This window comes from Sorghum bicolor, chromosome 6 (assembly GCF_000003195.3).
Source record: "Sorghum bicolor cultivar BTx623 chromosome 6, Sorghum_bicolor_NCBIv3, whole genome shotgun sequence".
NCBI classification, from domain to species: domain Eukaryota; kingdom Viridiplantae; phylum Streptophyta; class Magnoliopsida; order Poales; family Poaceae; genus Sorghum; species Sorghum bicolor.
Window position 1 is genome coordinate 1063423 of NC_012875.2, and position 20651 is coordinate 1084073.

General features: G+C 44.1%; 2 protein-coding genes across 2 annotated transcripts; both read right to left on the reverse strand.

The window, feature by feature from the left end:
• LOC8080254 (zingipain-2) lies at positions 3472 to 4969 on the reverse strand. The gene is made up of 2 exons (XM_002447375.2): positions 4380 to 4969; positions 3472 to 4256 (listed from the first exon to the last, which is right to left on the reverse strand). Exons 1-2 carry the CDS (start codon positions 4924 to 4926, stop codon positions 3658 to 3660), a joined length of 1146 nt encoding a protein of 381 aa, XP_002447420.1. The 5' UTR covers positions 4927 to 4969; the 3' UTR covers positions 3472 to 3657.
• LOC8080256 lies at positions 19360 to 20010 on the reverse strand. The gene has a single exon (XM_002447377.2). The coding sequence runs from the start codon at positions 19924 to 19926 to the stop codon at positions 19648 to 19650; it is 279 nt and encodes a 92-aa protein (XP_002447422.1). The 5' UTR covers positions 19927 to 20010; the 3' UTR covers positions 19360 to 19647.

Here is a 20651-nt window from a genome sequence, read left to right on the forward strand (position 1 = left end):
GCACGTTTGCCACCAACAGCCTAAATTGGGGAGAGGATGCAGGAGCTCGAGAGAGATGAGGAGAGGATAGTGTGGGGAGAGGGACATCGAGAGAATGGAGAGAAGTGGGTTATCTATTTAGGGTTTCATTAAGCTTATTGCTCTTTTCATTGGGCCGGATGCATTAGTAGAGGCGGGTGTCATATAAGAGACCCATGAGCTGCAAATAGATCTCATTACCAGCGTCTCAGTAAATTGATTTTGAGAGACGGTCAAATTTTTGTCACAGTTGTAAATAAAATAACTGCCTCCAAAAATCCTCATGAATTTTAGAAGACATAAATTTTGTGACCACCTCTATTAATAAACTATCCTATCCGAGAGCGCTTTGAGAAAAATGGAAGGGAAGAAGGGAGGAAGAGAGAGAGAGAGAGAGAGAGGCGAGACCGCACGACGTCTTTGTACCACCACTACCACGCTAAGTGGAATAGCATTGCACGGTGTGGTGACACACTGCTACGGTGCCACTGCCGAGCCAGACAAGGTGGCATGTTAGGGTGGTTTGGCTGCGCTAGAAAGATTAGCGCGGCCAAACATGTTAATTTTGAAAAAAAAACACAACAATGTTACTTTTGGGAAAAAGCTTTTAAAATATTTAAATATTAATAGTCACATAGTGGTTTTGGCGGGCAGCACCAGCAACAAAATATGACTATTGGGCACTGTTGGGGATTTGACTTCGCTTAGAAATCACAGCCCTGTAACTTTGGAGTCGATTACCAAAGGTGAAGAGGAAAATATGGACTTAGCTCAAAAGAAGCGGAAAGGGCAAAGGCAGTGAAGATGGAATTCCGACTTCGTGAAATGCACAAGACTAAAAGAGGACTCGATAAGATTGCGAAAACAACTGTGACTGAAGCAAATTTGATTATTTGATAAGATAGTATGATGTACTCCCTCCGTCCAAAAAATAACGCAATCCTAGCATTTGAATTTTGTCCAGCAACGAATGCTCAAAACAGTAGCCGGATAGGCCTGCACTCTTCCACTAATGAAACCACAGCACGACACGTATCCTACTCTTGTATAAAATAATAAAAAAAAGAGAAATCTTGCCCATAAAAAAGGGTACAACTCCGAGTAATCGGCTGATCGCGAACCTTCTTGTTTCTATCCGAATATGCATGTCCGGCGGCACTGGGCATTCTGACGGTTAATACTGTAGGAGTATTTTTTTTTCATGTGTGTACAGCAAATCATAGGGGCATTTAGGTAAATAGACAACTTCACCCCTTTTGTTTGAAGGAGTTTGCATTGATATATGACAAGGGTATAATAGTCATTTGTATAGCATCTCGACTCTGCCAATCGTGTTGTGCGTGCAGACTCGTTCCATGGTACTTTTTTTTTACTATCAATTGAATAGACGAATCCATGCGTGCTAGTCGGGTTTGTTCTGATGCCGGCTCTTTTTTTCCCTTTTCTGTTTCTTTTTTCCTATCATTTTTTAAAACTTTTTCTCAGCTACACGTGTCTCATGATCACAAATCTGCAAATATAATAATAAAAAAGTAGTGATGACGAGTTATCACATAAAAACATGTGCACATAAGTTATTTTTTGTACGGAGATAACCCTTGTTTTTATAAAGAACAATAAGAAACAACAGTTTCCGATGCTGAGAACACCAGCTTTGGAGAAAAATGTAAATGCACACAAGTAATGTTGATCGAAGAGAAAAGTTGTGCGTACAACTCTACAAAACTGTCCAAAAAAAAGCAAAAACCATGGGAATACTTTTTTAGACAAAGGTAGAAAAGTAATGTTGAGGAGTTGTCATAAAAAAAGTTAGGCATATCACTTTATAACTTTTCAAGAATAAAAAGCTCTACTTTTTCCAAAACAAATTGTCGGGGTGGTTGTTGGATTGACCATGATTCACGTGCAAGCGCCTGGACATAAATGGGAAAATGGCAACCTCTATATCCGATCCTTTGCAGAATTATGGGGTCAGGACATCTCTTAATCACCTCTGACGTCTTCGGAGCCAGCTTAGCTTCTCCAACACTTGATCACCATTCTTGCCTTATCCAGTCCATCCTAGATAGCATCCATTGAACTAAACCCTTGTATACTACTAGTGCACAACATCAAATCTAATAGATCATGGTGTGTCACTCAATCACCAAAATCAATAATGGCTCTAGCTAAATTTTCCTTACAATCTCCCACTTTTGGTGATTGATAACAACACAAACAAAGCAAGCAAATGATGTATGCCAAAAGAAAACTAACTACTTGCTTGGATGCAATACAAGAGCAAGATCATGTTTTCTGCCATTTTCCCTAGAATAATAACAATAATATGTTTATTTATTTACATCTATCCCTTATATTAAAGAGCCCCCCAAACTTTGATCCTTCATTCTCTCTCAAGTCATTTTGTCGTTCCACTCGCTCTAGCATAAAAGTCCTTTATAGATTGAATAGTACTTGTGCCGACTGCCGAGATAATAGTAGTATCATGTCTGTGATCCAAAACTCACGGCACATGCTTATAGAAAAAGATAGCATATAGCACGCGTCCAATAACGGTATAAAGTCTGATTCCAAGGTATATTAGGACAAATAACTAAAGCTATACGTCATATACTCTTATAAAGCTAAACTCCACTAGATGAATTATCTCTTCATGCAAGGTGTCCACATCATTCTCCACTAAATGGCCCACTATATATTCTACCACATCATTCCCCACTAAGTCCATGTCATCCCATATTAATTACAAAAAATGATCATATCATCTATATCATGTGAAATACTTTAAATCTTTAATCTATTAACATACAAGTCATGTATATACACTATTTGTTTTATCACCAATTCCTCTATAGTGTAAACAAAAATTAGTTTTTCTTCTATTAGCTTAGCATTTTTTTACTAAATCTGATACAATAAAATACATGCAAGTCAAATTCATATATATATATATATATACATAATATATTGAATATCATATAGTCATGCTATGTATATAATAATTTATTTTTATAAAAATCCCGCAGCAACGCGCGGGAAATTTACCTAGTTTCATTGGAACGCATGGGCACGTTGCTCGTAAAATCTAATGACACATTAAATGTCTTGTTTTTTCAGAGGTAGTTTCCCATAGAACTACCACTAAAAATGAATTTTTTACATATATGATAAACCTTATCTATGGGGCCCAAAATTATTTTGAGAGGCCAAAGTCCTTTATGGACGGCGTGAATAATGAGAAAGAAAAAGAAGAGAGCATTAAAAAAAGTTCAATTTTCTAGCAGTGATTTTAAAAGACAAGTCGTCAAATTAACTCTTTTGCGTGACCAAAAGACGGTTAAATTAAACAAAAGAATCCACACGCCGTGAGGAATGTAAGATACTTTGATCGGTTCGGTCATTTGTCTTGGAATGGAAAACATATATCCATGGATCGGAATGGAAAACTACATAGATACCATAAGAACATTTTGTTTATTTATTGATTCATATATTAGCTCCAATGACACCTGAGATGTCTATAGTGTCCACCATGATGTGCCATTGTCTTTTATTCTCGACACATAATATGTATTATGTCCTACGGAGATATGGATGACGAACGCCCTTCGTCGTTTTTATACGAGTATGTACTCACTCCTACACAATAGGGTACCAGGGATACTTGGCCACAAGCCCTTGCACGCCCTGGGGTTTGTCAGGCATGTCCTTCGCTATGTACACGTAGCCGCCGTCTCCCCAGCCGGTACCCCACGAATTCTTGGCGATCCAGTACTTTTGCCCCGTACTCTCGTTCTTCCCATAACCAACGATGGCCATGGCGTGGTTGAGCACGTAGCGTGTGCGTGGCTGTCCCCCGGAGTAGATGCCTCCTTTATAGTATGCGAAGGCTGGATCGTGAGCATCGAACAGGACGGCGACAGGCTGCTGGACAACCTTCTCAGCCAGTGCAGTCTCGTTCTCTCTCGGCAAGAAATCGTAGGTCTGAATCCTGACGGCCTTACGGACGTTGCCGGCATGGCAGCTGCCGGCCTTCGCCGTGTAAGCGCCGTATTCCTCCTCCGTGGCGATTCCTCCGTTCTTCTGCACATATTTGAATGCCTCTTGCAGGGTGCCGCCGCCGCATTTTTCGGCGGTGCAGTCCACGATTTGCTGCTCCGACAACTTTAGGAGATCCCCGTTCTTGATCTTGTTGGCACTCTCGATCGTTGCCACCGACGCGAACACCCAGCAAGCATCTGCATATGCATAAATATATATATAGTTGTTTAATTAAAATTGTGATTCTTCGTGTTCTTCGATGCGATTTTAATTGCAAACTCTAGCTAAGATGAACTTGTTACTCATTAATTATTACTTACGGCAGCCCTGGAGCTGATTCTGGACAGGCGTAACCGCGTCTTGCTCCCTCCAGTCGACGTGTTCCGGCAGATCTGTGTCTTCCACTTGCATCGTCGTGCCAGAATCACTCTCGGTGATATCGCCGGCACGGGTGGTGATCACTGATGACGAGAGGTCCAGTGGCACCGAATCATGGCTGGCCATGGTGTACCTGGCGAGGAACTCTTGGTGGGTGAGGTCGGTGAACTGGTTCTCGCCGCAGGTGAAGGTCTTAGTGGTGTCCCTGTTTATGGCCTCGATGAACTTGACGTTGTCACGGTATATCTGGAACCGCCGGAGCTTCTCCTCGGCCGTCGGGTATGACCGGCCATGAGCTGCCATCCAGGCATGGAACCTCTCCATCATCAGCAGCTCATGATCACCTCCATCACCATAGTATTCAGCACTATTGGCATAGTAACGATCAGAGGTAGCTAAAACGATGCTACTCCTTGTGAGCACGGTGATCACTAGGAGAAGCACCAGGGATATACGAGATGATGAACAAGAAGAGGGAGGGTAATTCATGTTTGCTAGCTATTTGATTGATTAGTACAGTTCTTCAATTGCTAGCTGAACGAGAATGGTGGGGTTTAAATAGCCAAGCTAAAGCTCTGACGGGACCAAAGCTGTCGATGATCGCATCTTTATTGCATGCGCTTCTTTACTTTACTCGCCACTTTCTCATTGTGTGCTTTTTACGTGCTTGTCGTCTAGTGCAGCTGGTGATACGCACAACTTCACCAGCATTTTTAGATGTGACATTTTTTTTCATCCTTCCTGAATAGACATGGAATATACGAGCATGCCAAACACTTATTGTATCACAACTTCGTAACCTTTTCCCCATTTTTAGAGTGGTGCTTTGGTTCAGATTTTTAATAGGGAGTTGCATTGCTATTCTTCAGGGCGCCTGGTTTAGTGTTCTATTTAGGTGACAATTGACAACCATTGGATACAAAACGAATGCTCCAGATTAGATCACACAATATTCATCTTCTTCCTCGCATATTTCTCTTTCTCGCCCCGCCGCAGTGTGCTAGGGTTCCGTGTGTAACCTAGGGCAAGAATTCTACTCTCTGTGTGTAACCTTCTTCTCCTACATGAGAGAACAGCTTTGGACTACTCTTTTTTGCACACCTTCTTCTTTAGCCCAGTCAAGGATCCCTCATCATTCACATCCACATGACATCTGGCATTCCTATATTTTATCGACTCGCGTCATAATTCAGACATCTATCCAAGCTCTCATACTGGGTTCCTTAGCTTGGTACCAAGATATAGTGGTTAGACATTTTTTTTTAGATAATGGATATAAAATCTGGCCTCTACATCCGAGGATGTACACAGCCCAAAATTACAGAGTTTTATATGAAATAAACAAAGAGAGTCATAGTCCTATACATGGACTGGGACGCTAGTTTAAACAATATAAATGTTTCCATCCATTATTGGAAATCTCTAAAGCAATTACTTCTAATTTCTTGCTTATCATCGAGAGCACGTCCTTGGCTGACTCATCATGCTGCAGCTGAGCCCAAAAGCATAACCAGTACGCTCCCCTGAAAATTACCTGCATAATAGAGTTAGTTTTCATTTTATTAAAAACATAATCATTGCGGCATCTCCAGATAGCCCAAAGCAAAGCAGCCACCCCTACCCAAATCAAATCTCTAATCTTTTTATTTTGATTAGATAGCCAAGTTCCAAACATGTGGCTGATTGATCTAGGTTGGGTCAAACTAGTAGCAAAGAAGATAAGCCTCCAAATCATTTTGGTAAAGGGACAGTCTAGGAATAAGTGTTGAATAGTTTCATTCTCATTACAGCAAATGCACTTCTGACTCCCTTTCCAATTTTTCCTAGCAAGGTTGTCTTTGGTTAGGATGACACCCCTTTGCAGGAACCAAAGAAAAATTTTAATTTTTAGAGGTACCTTTATCTTCTAGATCTTCCTATGCCGAAAGGGTGTATGTGTATCTATAAGATTGAGATATAAGGAACGAACAGAGAATAACCCTGATCTGGTTAAACTCCATCTGAAATAATCTGGACCATCCACCAATTCGACATGTGATATCTTAGCCACTAGACTAAGCCATTCTGTAAGTTTATTATCCACCAAGGCCCTCCTAAAAGATATGTTAAGAGGGTTCGTACTCATAACTTTTGAGACAGTGGCGTGAGGATCTCTCACTATGTTATATAAAGATGGATAACTAGCTTTCAGAGGCTTATCCCCTGCCCATGTATCATCCCAAAACCTAGCAGCGGTTCCATCTTTAATATGAAAGGAACCTTTTGCCAACACTCATCTTTGATACGCATGAGGCCTCTCCAAAAATGAGAGTCATTGGGCTTAGCTGTCACCTGGGATAGGCTTTTGGAGTTTAGGTATTTATTCCTTAAAGGCGTTTGCCATATACCTTCTGTATTCAAAAGATTAACCAGCCATTTGGCTAGGAGGCACTTGTTTTGCAATTGTAAATTTAAGATATCTAATCCTCCTTGATCCTTAGGGCGGCACAGGATGTCCCATTTGGCAAGGCGATATTTATGTTTATCTGAGGATCCTTGCCAAAAGAACCTTGATCTATAATGATCTAGGTTCTTTAAGACTCCCTTGGGGATAAAAAAGAAAGACAACATAAACATAGGCGGACTGCTTAGGACTGAATTAAGCAGTACTTGTCTTCCCCCAAAAGACAGGTACTTCGCTTTCCAACAAGAGAGTTTCTGTTTGAAACGATCTTCTACTTTTCTCCATTCAGAGTTAAGGAGTTGTCTATGATGCATAGGGATCCCAAGATATCGGAAGGGATATACACCAGTATTGCATCCAAAGAGACTAGTATAAAAGGATTCCATCTCTTTAGCAGCTCCATAGCAGAAGACTTCGCTCTTGTGGAAATTGATTTTCAGCCCTGATAGCTGTTCAAAAGCACAAAGCAACAGTTTCAAATTCTGTGCTTGTTCGGGATCGTGATCAATAAAGATAATGGTGTCATCCGCATACTGTAATATGGACAGACCATCATCTATAAGGTGGGGTATAACCCCTCTTATCTGACCGTCGGCTTTTGCTCTGTTAATAAGGAGAGCTAGCATATCCGCGACAATGTTGAATAAGATTGGTGACATTGGATCTCCCTGTCTGAGACCACGTTTGGTCTGGAAATAGGGCCCTATGTCATCATTGACTTTGATTCCCCCACTCCCACCTGTGACCATAGTTTCTACCCATCGACACCACTTGGGGGAGAAACCTTTCATACGCAGCGTTTGTTGTAGAAATGACCACTTCACTTTGTCATATGCCTTTTCAAAGTCAATTTTGAAAATGACACCGTCTCTCTTTTTTGTGTGAAGCTCATTTATGGTTTCGTGTAAGATGACGACCCCCTCCATTATATTCCTGCGTAGCATAAAGGCAGTTTGAGTTGGTCTCACTACAGTTTTAGCTACCATGTTAAGCCTATTTGTGCCCACTTTAGTGAATATTTTAAAACTCACATTAAGAACACAACTTGGCCTGTATTGCTGAATTTTTATGGCATTATTAACTTTTGGGATTAAGGTAATAATACCAAAATTGAGACTGTATAAGTGAAGAGTCTCCCTATGCAGCTCAGAGAATAAGGGAAGCAGATCATCCTTTATCACTCCCCAAAACACCTGATAGAATTCCATTGGAAAACCATATGGTCCTGGAGCTTTATTATGCTCCATCTGGAAGACCGCATCCCTCACTTCAGATTCATTGAAAGGGCTAATGAGGATTTCATTTTCCTCCGGAGATATCTGTGGAATATCCAGGATTTGGTCTTCCCTAAGGGAAATCTCTAGACTCTCCGGCTGTCCAAAGAGATCTTTATAGTAAGTCGTAATATGTCTTTTGAGATTATCATCTCCTATCACAGCACCTTGATCATTCTCAAGTTTATAAATGTGTTGTTTGCGATGTTTCCCGTTGGCCACTAAATGAAAGAACCGAGTGTTAGCATCCCCTTCCAATAGGGTTTTAACTTTGGCTCTCTGGTACCATTTCAGTTCCTCCTCTCTCAGAAGGTTGACCAGACGCTCTTTTAGATAATGCTTCAGATTGATCTCTTGATCAGATAAAGGAGAGATCTCTGCTTTCTTATCAATTCTCTCTAAAAGAGCTAACAGAGTCTTTTTTTCTTTTCGATATGACCCTGCTGTGTGTTTCGCCCATCCCCTTAGATATTGGCGGAGTCTACGAATTTTAAACTGCCACCTTTCAAGGGGAGTTGACCCAGAGCATGGAGATTGTCAAATATTTGCAACCATATCATAAAATCCATCTCTTATCAACCATCCTCTCTCAAATTTGAAAGGACTATTGTGGGTCTGGTGGGTCGAAGCACCTGTATTAAATACCAGGGGAGTATGGTCTGAAATGTTCCCATCCCTTGGTTCTACTGTGGTTAAAGGAAACATGATTTCCATTTCTGTGGTAACTAGGACTCTATCTAACTTCTCAAAAGTTGGGTTATCCCCTGGGCCAGTCCAAGTGTATTGGCGGCCAGCCATAGTAATCTCCTTAAGATATAGAGATTCAATAATAGCATTAAAAAGATCTGGCCATTTAGGGTCAAAGTCCCCAGTACTTTTATCTTCACGGCATCGGATTATATTAAAATCTCCTCCTATGATATATGGTAGGGATTCTTTAGAGCATGTGTTAGCCATCTCAACTAGGAAATCACGCTTATGCTGGAGTTGTGCTGGTCCATAGACCGAATATGCACAAATTTAAAGTCATTTGATTTGACACTAAGGGTGAATTTTACATAAAAGTCTCCCTCCACAATAGCTCCAATGTCAAAGACATTCAAGTCCACACCTAGCAAAATACCTCCGGACCTGCCGTGGGGTGCCATCGTGTGCCAAAGAAAATCATGTCCTCCACAAAGATTTTTAAGAACGTGATCTGGGAAAGAGTCCCGCCCTGTTTCAGAAAGAGCAATAAAATTAATCTGCTCTTCCTTAACTAATTCAGCCAAATATCTATGCTTAGCCAAGTCTCCCAGACCTCTGCTATTCCAGAAGACACCCTTCATTTTATAACAATTTTGGAAGGGGTTTTTGGTTTTTTAGGAAGTTTGTCTTTCAAAATTTTCTTGGCATTATTGAATTTTTTCTTCCTTGGGAGTAGAGACAGATCGATTATTTGATCACTCTCGTCCTCCAGCAAATTCTCATTTAAATTACCACAGGCGTGGCTGAGAATCGCATCAATTTGGCTTTCTCGCTCATCATCACTCTCAAAATTGGAGAGTCTAGATTTGATAGAGCGTTTTTTTCATTTGCACACAAAACCAACCTATCTACCTCTAAGTTTTTAATGCTCACTACAGCTGAGGTATCTAAGTTGATGCCTATCCTACCAAGGTTTGACGAAATTTTTGAAATTGGAAAGCTAGCAAAAGAATTACCTGGGAGTTCGAGGTTCTTCTTTGCCGCCAACCCTTCGGCCTTGTGTAGCGTGTGCACATCATTCAACGCAGCGATCCTGGTGCTCCGGCGTAACTCCTTGTTGGGTGCAGCCGGCACAGCTATCTTGGAAGCCAGGGACGCGGGCGGTGTGGAGGTTGCAGACGGTGGTGCTGCTGAGGAAGCCGCTACTGCAGCAGGGTGCAGGTCGGCCCCCACGACGGGTGCCGCTGCTGCAGCAGGAAGCAGCTGAGCAGTGACCTCCTCGGTGGGCGCTGGGGGGATGAGCAGCTCGGACGCCAGCGACTTGACGCCCTCCACCACATCGGGTTGGGAGGCAGGAGGTGAAGTAGAGCCCCCCAAACTCGACACTGATAAATCCGTGTCGTACACAGCCGCTAGCGACGTCGGTTAGCAGGTCGCGGGCGTTGGTGGGGCCGTGTCCGACATTCCCCCCTCCTCCAGCGTAGCAGGCAGCGAAGGAGATGAGGGAGCAGCGAGCGGCGTGCCCTCCTCCTGTTGCGAAGCAACCAGCAAGGGGGAAGAGGGCGCATCCCCCTCCTTGACGGCCCCCTTTGGCTTGGTTGCTGCAGGCGTCGGGTCCATGGGTGGGGAAGCTTTGCCCTCTGTCGGAGTCGGCTGAGGCGAGGTAGGCCCTGCGTGCTCCCCGGTCGGTGGGGAGGCTGGGAGCTCCTCAGGCGGGGTCGGTGCAGCGTGCTCCCCAGTCGGTTGAACGGCTGGGAGAGCAGCCAAACCAACTACGGCATGGGGGGAAGTGGCTGTTGTAGAGCCCCCCACGCCGAGTAGGGTCAGGCCGGTGGAGTCGTCCTTGTCGAAGATGTCGTTGTCATCGACGTTCGCTGAGGAGGAGGACAAAAAAACAGAAGAATGGTGAATCTTGTTAGGGGATGAGACAAGATTATTATAAGCTGCCAACTCCTCTTCTGTTAGCGGGGTATACTTTGTTGCCCCGTCCTCCGACTCCACCATTACTTTAACACTAATCTCCTTTAAGAGCTGATGACAGACCCTGTTCAAACACTCCTCCACATGTTGAGTCAGAGCGGCCTGCTGCTGGGGTGGCAAGTCTTGTGTAGAAGGTGGGGTCTTGCCAGATGTGCCATCACTATTTTTTCCATTTGCCTGAGGGTCCAGTCCCTCCGCATCCGCCATTTCCCGGTCTCCTCCAGTGGCATCTTTATCAGTATCACTCAACAGGTCATCATCATCATCCACTGGACCAGTTTCCTTCTGGATAACTTCATCAGGGGTAAAAAAGATCCGATAAATGCTGCTAAGAGCACAGACATCAGCAAATTTAGGGATCGTTTTTGTATCCCGAACAGCCACTAGGATGCGTACCTGACCTGTTGTCCTGAGGTGAGCCATATCAACCTTCTGGGTGGCCCCAATAATGGAACCGACAGCCCATAAAGGAAGAAAGGAGCGAAGCAAACGGGGCACTTTAGTAACTGTGACCCATACCTGATCCAGCACTCTGATGGGTTGGACATCATCGATGAACTCATCAAAAATAATAGTACCCTCCTTGTTCTTCGTGGTAATTGTTCGGATCGCCAACATCCGTTCCAGCTCTTCCTTGCTTGGGAACGGTACCACAAAGGATTTGGGTCCCTGTTTCTGCACTTCCCAGGCCCAACGTACCAGAATAATCCTGGACAATTCAGACCGAAGTAAATGAGCAAAGACCTCACCAGCCTCTACCGTGATAAGGGCTGTTGCAGCAGAATGAACGGGCATGACAATCTGGTTATTCCTTGCCGCTTGGATCTGGAAGAAGCCCCCACCATCCTCTGCAGCACCGCAGTAAGCCACAGATGGCTTAGGACCTCTGAGTAGTGGGCATAGATTTGTGAAGTGTTCCTCAGTGCAAATGATACACTCCCGCTTCACACTCTGTTTCTTGCGCTTTCTTTTTTGCTTGCCCTGTTCGTCATCATTGATGTTGATGGGGATGTTCGTATTAGCTCCAGACCCTTGTCCGCGTTCTCCATGTGTTCGCTGTCCGGCACCCCCAGCGCTAGGGGCGCCAGCGAGACCAGCGGAGCCTTCTGCTGCAGCCTCAGCCGCGGTAGCGTGGAAACCGATCGCGGCACCCCCGCGCCCACGACCAGCAGCAGCGTCGCGCCCCTAGCCCTCTGATGCCGCAGGACCTTGGTGAGTGGGAGCTCCACGATCTGCCCCCGCAGGGTGCGCTCCCCCGCCCCTTGTGCCACGCCCTCGGACGTGATCGGCGTGCCCGCGACCATGGGCCTCGGGAGGGGGTCCGCGACCACGACCCCGGCGGCGGTCCTGCGCTCCCCGACCAAAGTTCATCCTTCCGCGCGATTGGTTCCCAGCCATGAGTGCTTCCTGGTAGGAGGGTACGGGGGCGAGGAAGGCTGCGGTGTAGATCAGACGGCGGGTAGGTTTTGATGGCGCGGTGGATTGAGTAGGTTTTGATGGCGCGGTGGATTGTGTAGCAGGTCGATTCGGCAGCGGCGGCTCTGTGGCGTTGGAGTGGGTGGTCGAGTTTGCCTGGCGGGTTGAGATCTTCCCGCTAACCGGGCCCAAGCCGCTTGGGCTTAGCCGTGTTGGTGCCGGTCCAACAGCACTCCCGGCGCGCCGATTTGGTCCTCCGCGGCCACGACCGGAAGTATGGCCGCGCAGCCGGCCGGCTGGAACACTGGGCATGAACCTCGGCATGATGAAGTCGCCGATTGTAGGCGTCGGAGTGATGCGGCGCGGGGGCAGCGGTCCCTTCCACATGTTCTTCCATGGCGGGCGGGCCGTCTTAGATTGTGATTGCGATGGAGCAGGGATCGGCGCTTTGCGATCAGTGGAGCTTTCTGCGTGTTGCCTGATCGGCATCGCTTGCTTCTGGATCAGCTGCTTCCATGACGTTTGTTGCCGGAATGGCTCAGCACCTTGTACAGGGGGCTCGACCTCTCCCAAATCTTCACACTCCGAATCGGAGTCGGGTTCCCAAAATTTGCCCAGTCTGCCATGATCAAGAGGTTTCGATTCCTTCGCTGTAACACGCCATATGGCCTTCCGAACCGTAGGTGCAATCGAGACGGGGGCCATACTCCATATCGAGGTACCGGCAGACTCAGCGCCGGTCCCGAACCGGCCGTGCATGGATCTTCTAAACCCACGACGTCAGTCGTTGAATCAACTTCTCTACTTGATAAGTATTGGCAGGCTCTTCGTTGCCATTAGGAAGCAGAGAACCATGCAAGGAGACATAACAGATCATTATACCATCCAAAATGAGCATTCGACATCAACATCAACATCTGGAGATCAAAATGCAGCAGCACACTGCCAATTCATTTGGAGAGTCCTCATTGATCACATCCTTTGCTGCCTTCTTCATCTCTTTGAAGTTATCTAGCCACCCAGGGTCCCATATAGAAGGTCATTGCTGTCGAGGCCGTTAATAAAATCACCAAGAACATTGAGTCCTTAGTGCCTCGTGTTAAGATGCTACTCTCTCACGCTGGGCGTCAGGCCGCCCCCGCCGCCTTTGGCTGTCTGCGCACACTGCCCATCCATGGGCGGGCTATACACCCGCCTCGTCGCTTCTGCTAGACTAAACCACCACTCTTTGCTCCCACTAGCCCAGCCCTAAGCTCGTTGGCATTTCTCTAGGCTACGTCATCCGCTAAGCCTCACCGTTGGACATGCTAGCCTTCCACACCAGCTCTGGTGGTTCTGGTGGCCAGTTCAGAAAGGCCTGCCATGTACTAGTGGCTTATGTATTGGTGCTTGGCTACTCTTGAAGGTTCGACTACTAAGGTATTTTGACTACTGGCCTCAACCATCGGTGTATGGTTGTTGATAGTGCTTGCTTTGGGTGATGGTTTGCAGAGGTTCGATCTCCTTCTAATCCGCCCCCTGTGCCTTTCTCCATGGCTCTACAAGGCCTATATATCTTTTCCTTCGGGTCAAAAAATTGAGGAAGAGGTTTTGCCCTAGTTTGTGGTTCCAACTTCTTGCCCTGAGCTCTCTCTTGGCTCCTTTCCTCTAGTGGTCTCCTTTCGGTGATGCAAATTTCTCCTCTCGGATGAGATAGCTAGTTTGTTACTTTAGGACACCATCGGTGGGGTGGCCATTCATTTTCATGTCTCTTAGATCTCGCTCAGAGTGTTTATGTTCTTTGTTAGTTCTTAGGAAGTGGGGTTTTCATTTGTTGTTTAATCTCTTTCGAGTGTGCCACACACAAGCTTCTAGAGAGGGGAGGGGCCGAATTGACATAACTAGTTCCTAGCCTTCAACACGAAGAATCTGCATCTTGGACCTCTATTAGCCATTCCTCTCTAAGCAATGCTCAAACCCATCATGGCCACACTTTTGTTGATGCAATCAAGATCTCACCTCTTTCTAGGGCCAATTTGATCCTGCTAGGCAATGGTGTCCCAAAGCTTTCTTCTAGAAAATCTGTTTTTGAAAGAATTGTCTCCCCTAGAATCTCTGCTTTGAATGCTTACAATCTGTAAGCTAGTTTCCAAACAAGCTGGCTCTTCCATGGTCTAACATGGTGCTCAAGGTGCTTGGTTACATCTCATGCAAGAAGCAGCTGCAATAATGACATTAAGTCCTTTGCCTACCTTGGCTAGGAACAAGTAGCCCCATTGGTGGCAAAAGGCGATTCAGTGGCCTTGTCCCCTTACTCCTCTTGGTTCTACCAGATTCCTAGGCAGCCCAATGCGCCTTCCTCTAGTAAGCCCTTGGTATTTCAATCCTTTAGTGACCTTGTAGCTTCTCATGCTGGGAAATCACTTCAGCCAGCCTTGGCGTGGATATAGTCTATCATCGTAAATTGGATTGCCCCTCCGATTTCTATGGTGGACTGGTTTCTTGTTCTCTTTCTTTAGGAGGTGTGTGCTCAGCTTCAAAGCTACCCCATATATACTCGAAGACATCATCTGATCAGGTTTTTCTCAAACATATAAACCATAGTTCAACTGTGCTAGTGCATGATTAAGCTAATCAAAGCCCCAGATCGCTTGTTCATCCACCTCTACAACTCTCACACATCTAGCTGCTAGCACTAAGATGTCCTACCAACATGTGGACACTGCTCCATTCATGCCCAATGGAATGCATCAGCTGAATGTGCCTGGAAGAGTCTCCATGGTACAACCGGTGGCAAGATCAAGGCTCCAGTAGAGAAACGAGACTATGGTCATTGTCAACATTCATCTTTTGCATAGTAATGCCTTGCACTTCCCTAATGTTAGAGAAGTGCTTGAAGAATTCTTGAAGGAAACATTGCTTTCATAGATATTTAGCCAAGTCATCTTGGTCAAGCTCTTGTTTATCTCAATACTACAAATGATAGAGATGCTCTAAACATAAATAGCCCTTTATCGATGGAGATGTTTAGGTGACTTTCACTAGGCATAACCAAGGGAGGAACTAGCATATGATGAACCTTAATTATGAATGTTGGCTGATGTTGATGGGTTTTCCTTTAGATTATTGGGAAACCGATGACATTCAGGATGTAATATGCTCTTTTGGTACAGTAGACAACTGGGTGAACAATAGATGATGTCTCACTAGGTTGCTTGTTAGAGCCAGGGTTGCTGATCTATGAGGTGTCCCTCAATGGATTATGTTTTGTGATGGGGCTGTAAATGATTTAGAGTCTTGAACTATGCAGTATGAAATATTGAGTCATGACTTTGTTGGAGGTCCTCCACCTAAAGATCCAACTCCACAACACATCATCTTGCACCATTTCATTTTTTTTGGTTTGGGTCAAACTAGGGGCTGGACTGTAAATGAGGGCCAACAAAACAACCAGTAATTTCAGTTTGTACAGGGTAATGCAGGTGGAAACCATGTTCAAGTTGATGTGGACCAACCTACTGATTGATAACCAGGATGTGGAAGAGGTCAATCCCAATGCTGAGTGGGATTTCCTAGCTGCTAAAATGCTCAAAATATTGCTTGGAATGAATGGCCTGCTCCTTAGGTTCAGCAACCCTTCCTACTTAGAACTTACAAAACCTGGAGATTGATCTAAACAACACATTGTAGAACCCTGATATGCAGGAAGTAATCATTAATCCTGTAGCGGCTCCTAGTGACATGAAGGGAAATTTCTTAGAACTAAATGTTTTTATGCAAATTGCTAAAGAAAAGGTGATACCAATGATTGAGCACAACACTAGTCTAGAGTTATATGATCCCCTGAAAAACCAAGAACAACAATAGATTAAAGTGGGCGTACAATGTCTATGGCTCAATTTCCCAGTTGAGGCCATGATAGATGAGGAAATCCCACTCCACATGCTGATGGATGAGGAAGATTTTGACCAAGCTGAAGCAGATGTACAACAGTCGGAAAATACAGCAAACAACCTTTTGAATGTTGGTGTTGTTCTGATAAGGGATGAACAATCAACCGAACCTGTGTTCTTATAGAAGCAGAACTATCTCAAAGGTGACTGCAGTAACTTTTGGCTGTTAGTTTCAGAAAACACTCTGGGCAGAAAAGTGAAAGTTTTAGTGCAATGGACTCCCTGTTTTACATCCCTACTTCTCTCACCTAAAAATTACAAGTGGCCAAAAAACTTTAGTGAGTCTGAAGGCTGGATCCTCTTCAATCAGAATTTGAAGACCACTCTTATCAAAGTCATAGATCACTGTCCAACCCATCCACCTCTTTGCATTTGTAATGAGCACAATAGTTCATCTCTACCTTCTAAGCAAACGGTTGTGGTTGATCAGCTGAGTGGAAGTTCTTCTACAAAAAAGGAAAAAAAGAAAATCACATTGGTTGAAAGTGAAGTAAGGAGAAGCCCGAGACTCAAAGAAGCCAACAAAGGCTTTAAACCTAGCACCTGCAGTAGCAAGAAATGCTTGGCTTGTACCCCAAACCCACCTACTCTTTCTCTTCCTTTGATCTAGAAGTTGGGTACTGATCTCTATGAAATAGAAGATAGTCTTTTATTTGAAGAATCACTAAATCAAAAGAAGAAGAGATCTAACATGGTGGCTCCAAATGAAATTATGAAGTTTGCTAATGATGTTTCTAATAATATAGCTGAAGATGGTGCCTTATATCACAAGAAGCATATATAAAGGGCAACAACAAGGTGGTGAAGAAGCAACCGTAGAAGAACAGGAAGCCTGGTGATGACGATCCTAACCTTCAAGATGATGATGGTGCTAACCCACCAGCTCCTAGAGGAGCTGCACAGAAAAAGAAATCAAAGAAATGAAGCCTCTAAAATTGCTTAGAGTGAAGAATTAGAGTTGCACTTTTGGTCCTTCGGGCAGCCGTCCTTTTATTTTTCTCTTAGATTTTTCTACACTATATGTGCATTTTATCCAGTGGGTTGGGTCAGTGTTAAACTTTGTGTCTGCTACATGGTTTCTGGCTGTGTTAAACTCTATGTCAGTTAAGTGGCTCCAGGTTGTGTTAAACTCTATGTTAGTTAAGTGTTCGGTTTGGTACTGGGTCTCTATATCTTTGTTCAGTGTTAATCCCCTCTGTTAAACTGTGTGATGTATAAGTGGTTGGATTGCTATTGGTTTTGGCTTAAGATATTTCTATGATGTTGATTCTGCATACTCAAAGATAAAATACATGAATAACCAAGCCCAGTGTTGACGGTAGGTATTGTATATTATAAACTGTTAACTTTGTGTATATAAATAATCACCAAAAGAAACTTAGGAGTTTTAACTGATAATTTTCATAAGTTCTGGTGAATTATATTTTTCTATGGGGTTACGCTAGAATATAAAAGAGGAAGGTTTAAAATATCAAATATAACGAATCTTAACCGCGATGAAATCTAGATTAGAAGGATCTAGAAGACACCAGAATACACACTGCATGAGGAGAGCCTGAGGGGCTTCCATGTGGACCGGCGGGCCCCACCATGGTGCCGATCGGGCCTCCCTGTGACCAAACATAGCTAACTTATGGAAGCTTCTTCCACCGCCTCTTAGGATGCATCTTCACCTTTCCTTAAATCGGTTTGATCTAAGGGCCAATGTTTTCTCCACCGGGCTATAAAATCTGACCTTGACACCCCTGGAGGCATATGCAATAGGCATAGATCCGGAAGTCATTTGTCAAGAGAAGACTACAAACTAGGGTTTCTAGAGATTAATTACAGAGAGAGAGAGAGAGAGCTCTAGTTCTACAATTTCTTAGTATAGGCTTTGAAGCAAGATTCAAGTAGAGTTGGATAATTTGCTCGGGATTCTGGATCTATTCGTCTTGAGACTAGTAATTTGTCATTGTATATCATATAGTTATAACTTTGTTCTATTTCAATATTATGTTGCAACTGATTATGTGGAGAGATCCCACCATGGGGAGCCCATCGAAAGAGGGAGGTGTGGGGCCGGTGAGAGCCGACCGGCGAGGGAGACATGGAGCTATGGACGCGGGCCAATGCTACCACTGCAAAGGGTGTGCATGGTTGGGGTACACCTACCGGGGCGCTAGGTCGAGGTGCTGCCACTGACACGGGACCATGGCATATCTACTGGCGAGGGGCCATGGTTCGGCCACCGGCGTGGGGCCGAGGTGCGGCTTATTGGGACAGAGTCACCAGAGCATCCTCCTACTGTAGTCTCTCAGGCACAATGAGGAAAAAGACAAAGAAATAATAGAGTGGAAAGAAAAATGAATAATACAAAAGAAAATGTTAAGGGATTAGGGTATTTTTATCCCTTATTATTTGAGTAATACTATTGAAGCTAAGCCGTGCCAACTAGGAATTAGTTTATGCCATTTTAATAATAAAAAATCATAGAGAGGCATACCCACAATAATCTATAGATTTAAATTAGTCAGCGAAGTTTGCTAGCACAATCTATTCGTCTCATCCAACATATTTACTGATTTAGATAAGTAATTACGAACTCAAATTTACATATCCTGTATGAGCGACAATAGATTTGACACAGTTAATAACTATATCGCATGAAGGATATAGTACAATGATTTTGTTTATTTCATAATGTATTTATGTGGTCCAATTTTCTATCAAACCTTAGTTTGCTCTAGTTATATATTTGATATGGTTATAGTTGATGATGAGTATATGCATATGTTTGTAGAGTGCTTAATCCAGTACTCGAGTGGGTTCAGTGGTACATATTATGTAAGCATAGTGCTTAGATATTATTTAACTATATGGCGGGTCACATGGTAGATCGCAGGTGTGACAGACCTGTTAAGTCCTCTGTTGTCCACTCACCGAATGCAGAACAAGTAAAACCTGGTCACACAATTCTCCCTAGTTGATGTTCCCTATGCTATATTCAGAGTTGGTTATGGTATAAGTGAGAGTTTATAATCTTGAGTGTGTATAAGACTTAGTATTTAGGAATGACTTGGCAATCCTTCACTCTAGCTGAATCATCACGAGTTTATCATATTGCTAAGTCTCTACTTTCTCTAGTAATACCATTATCATATTGCATTTATCACATTTATCTTGGACACACAAGCACACACATTTTATATATGAAAATAAAACAAGCGGTACACAGGAAGACTCGCTCGATCATCATACAGACATATATACCAGCCGTCATGTGCGGCGCTTTATTACAAACTTCGAGTACAATCATAAGTATAGCAGACAAAGACACGGCATGCACATGATGCATGCATTATTACAGACGAACACATACTTAATAAGTTTATTGCTTCAAGTTGGAGCATGCCTGCATTAGATGTATATTAATTCATGCATATATAGGCAGGCAGCAGGGCACACGCATGCATGCTCACTTGAGATTTCTTAGTGTTCACTGCGGCTGGTCAGCGCCGTTCTTCTTGTCCTCGCAGATGCAGTCGTTTTTGAGGACGCAGTCGATAAAGCAGGACTGAACACTGGCAGGCTCCATAAGGATGCACTTACCGGCACATGCGCAGTTCTTGGAGCAGATGCAGTCGCTGTCCGGAGGACTATCATTCTTCACCGAATCGGTGCAGCTGGTGGGCTTGTCGGTAGCATCGACCATTAGGCCGACGGCCAGCAGCATCAAGCAAACAACGGCCATCTTCTTCTGTGCAGCGGAAGCCATGACTTGTTTGTTTATATGGTGAGCGTGTGTGTGTGTGTGAGAGAGTGATGACTACTAGCTCGTTGGTCGTTGCTGCTGGTGTGTGACGCTCCATGCAAAAGGTGGTGGTATTTATAAGCAGCAAACGAGAGATGGATACAGGGGCTATCAATGTCGATCGATCTCCAATTGGATATGCATGGGTGCATCCTCCAAACCTGTCAACATGCATAGTAGCTGTAGGTTGCTAGGAGACGACGAAGATCATCACATGCATATATCTTCCAAAATTGTCCATATATATGTGTCATTTACAGCATGCAATGCAAGAGATCAAATTCTACTTAAATTTACAATTTTTTTTGGTTTCATTCTTTTATTACGACGCGTGTGTTGCATGTAGAGTGGTTCACCCATAACTCGATTCAGATGAAGTAGCATACAATAGTCCCTAGGAGATGGAGATCGGAACAAGGAGAAAGGGGATCATCCGGCCGGGTACACAGATAAGGAGACTTGAGGAGGAAATGACCTTTTGTGGTTACTGAAACAAAAACATTGCTCCTACTTCCTATGTGCTATTGTCATTTATATGGAATTCATGGCTTGCCGAAAGTACTTTTTTCCAACACCATTTCTAGCCAGGGACTACTGCTGTATGTGTTGTGTCTTGAGTGACCATTCCAGCACCATTTCTAGTCTGAATATTATTAGAGAGATGGGAGACAGAAACAAACATGTTGCAT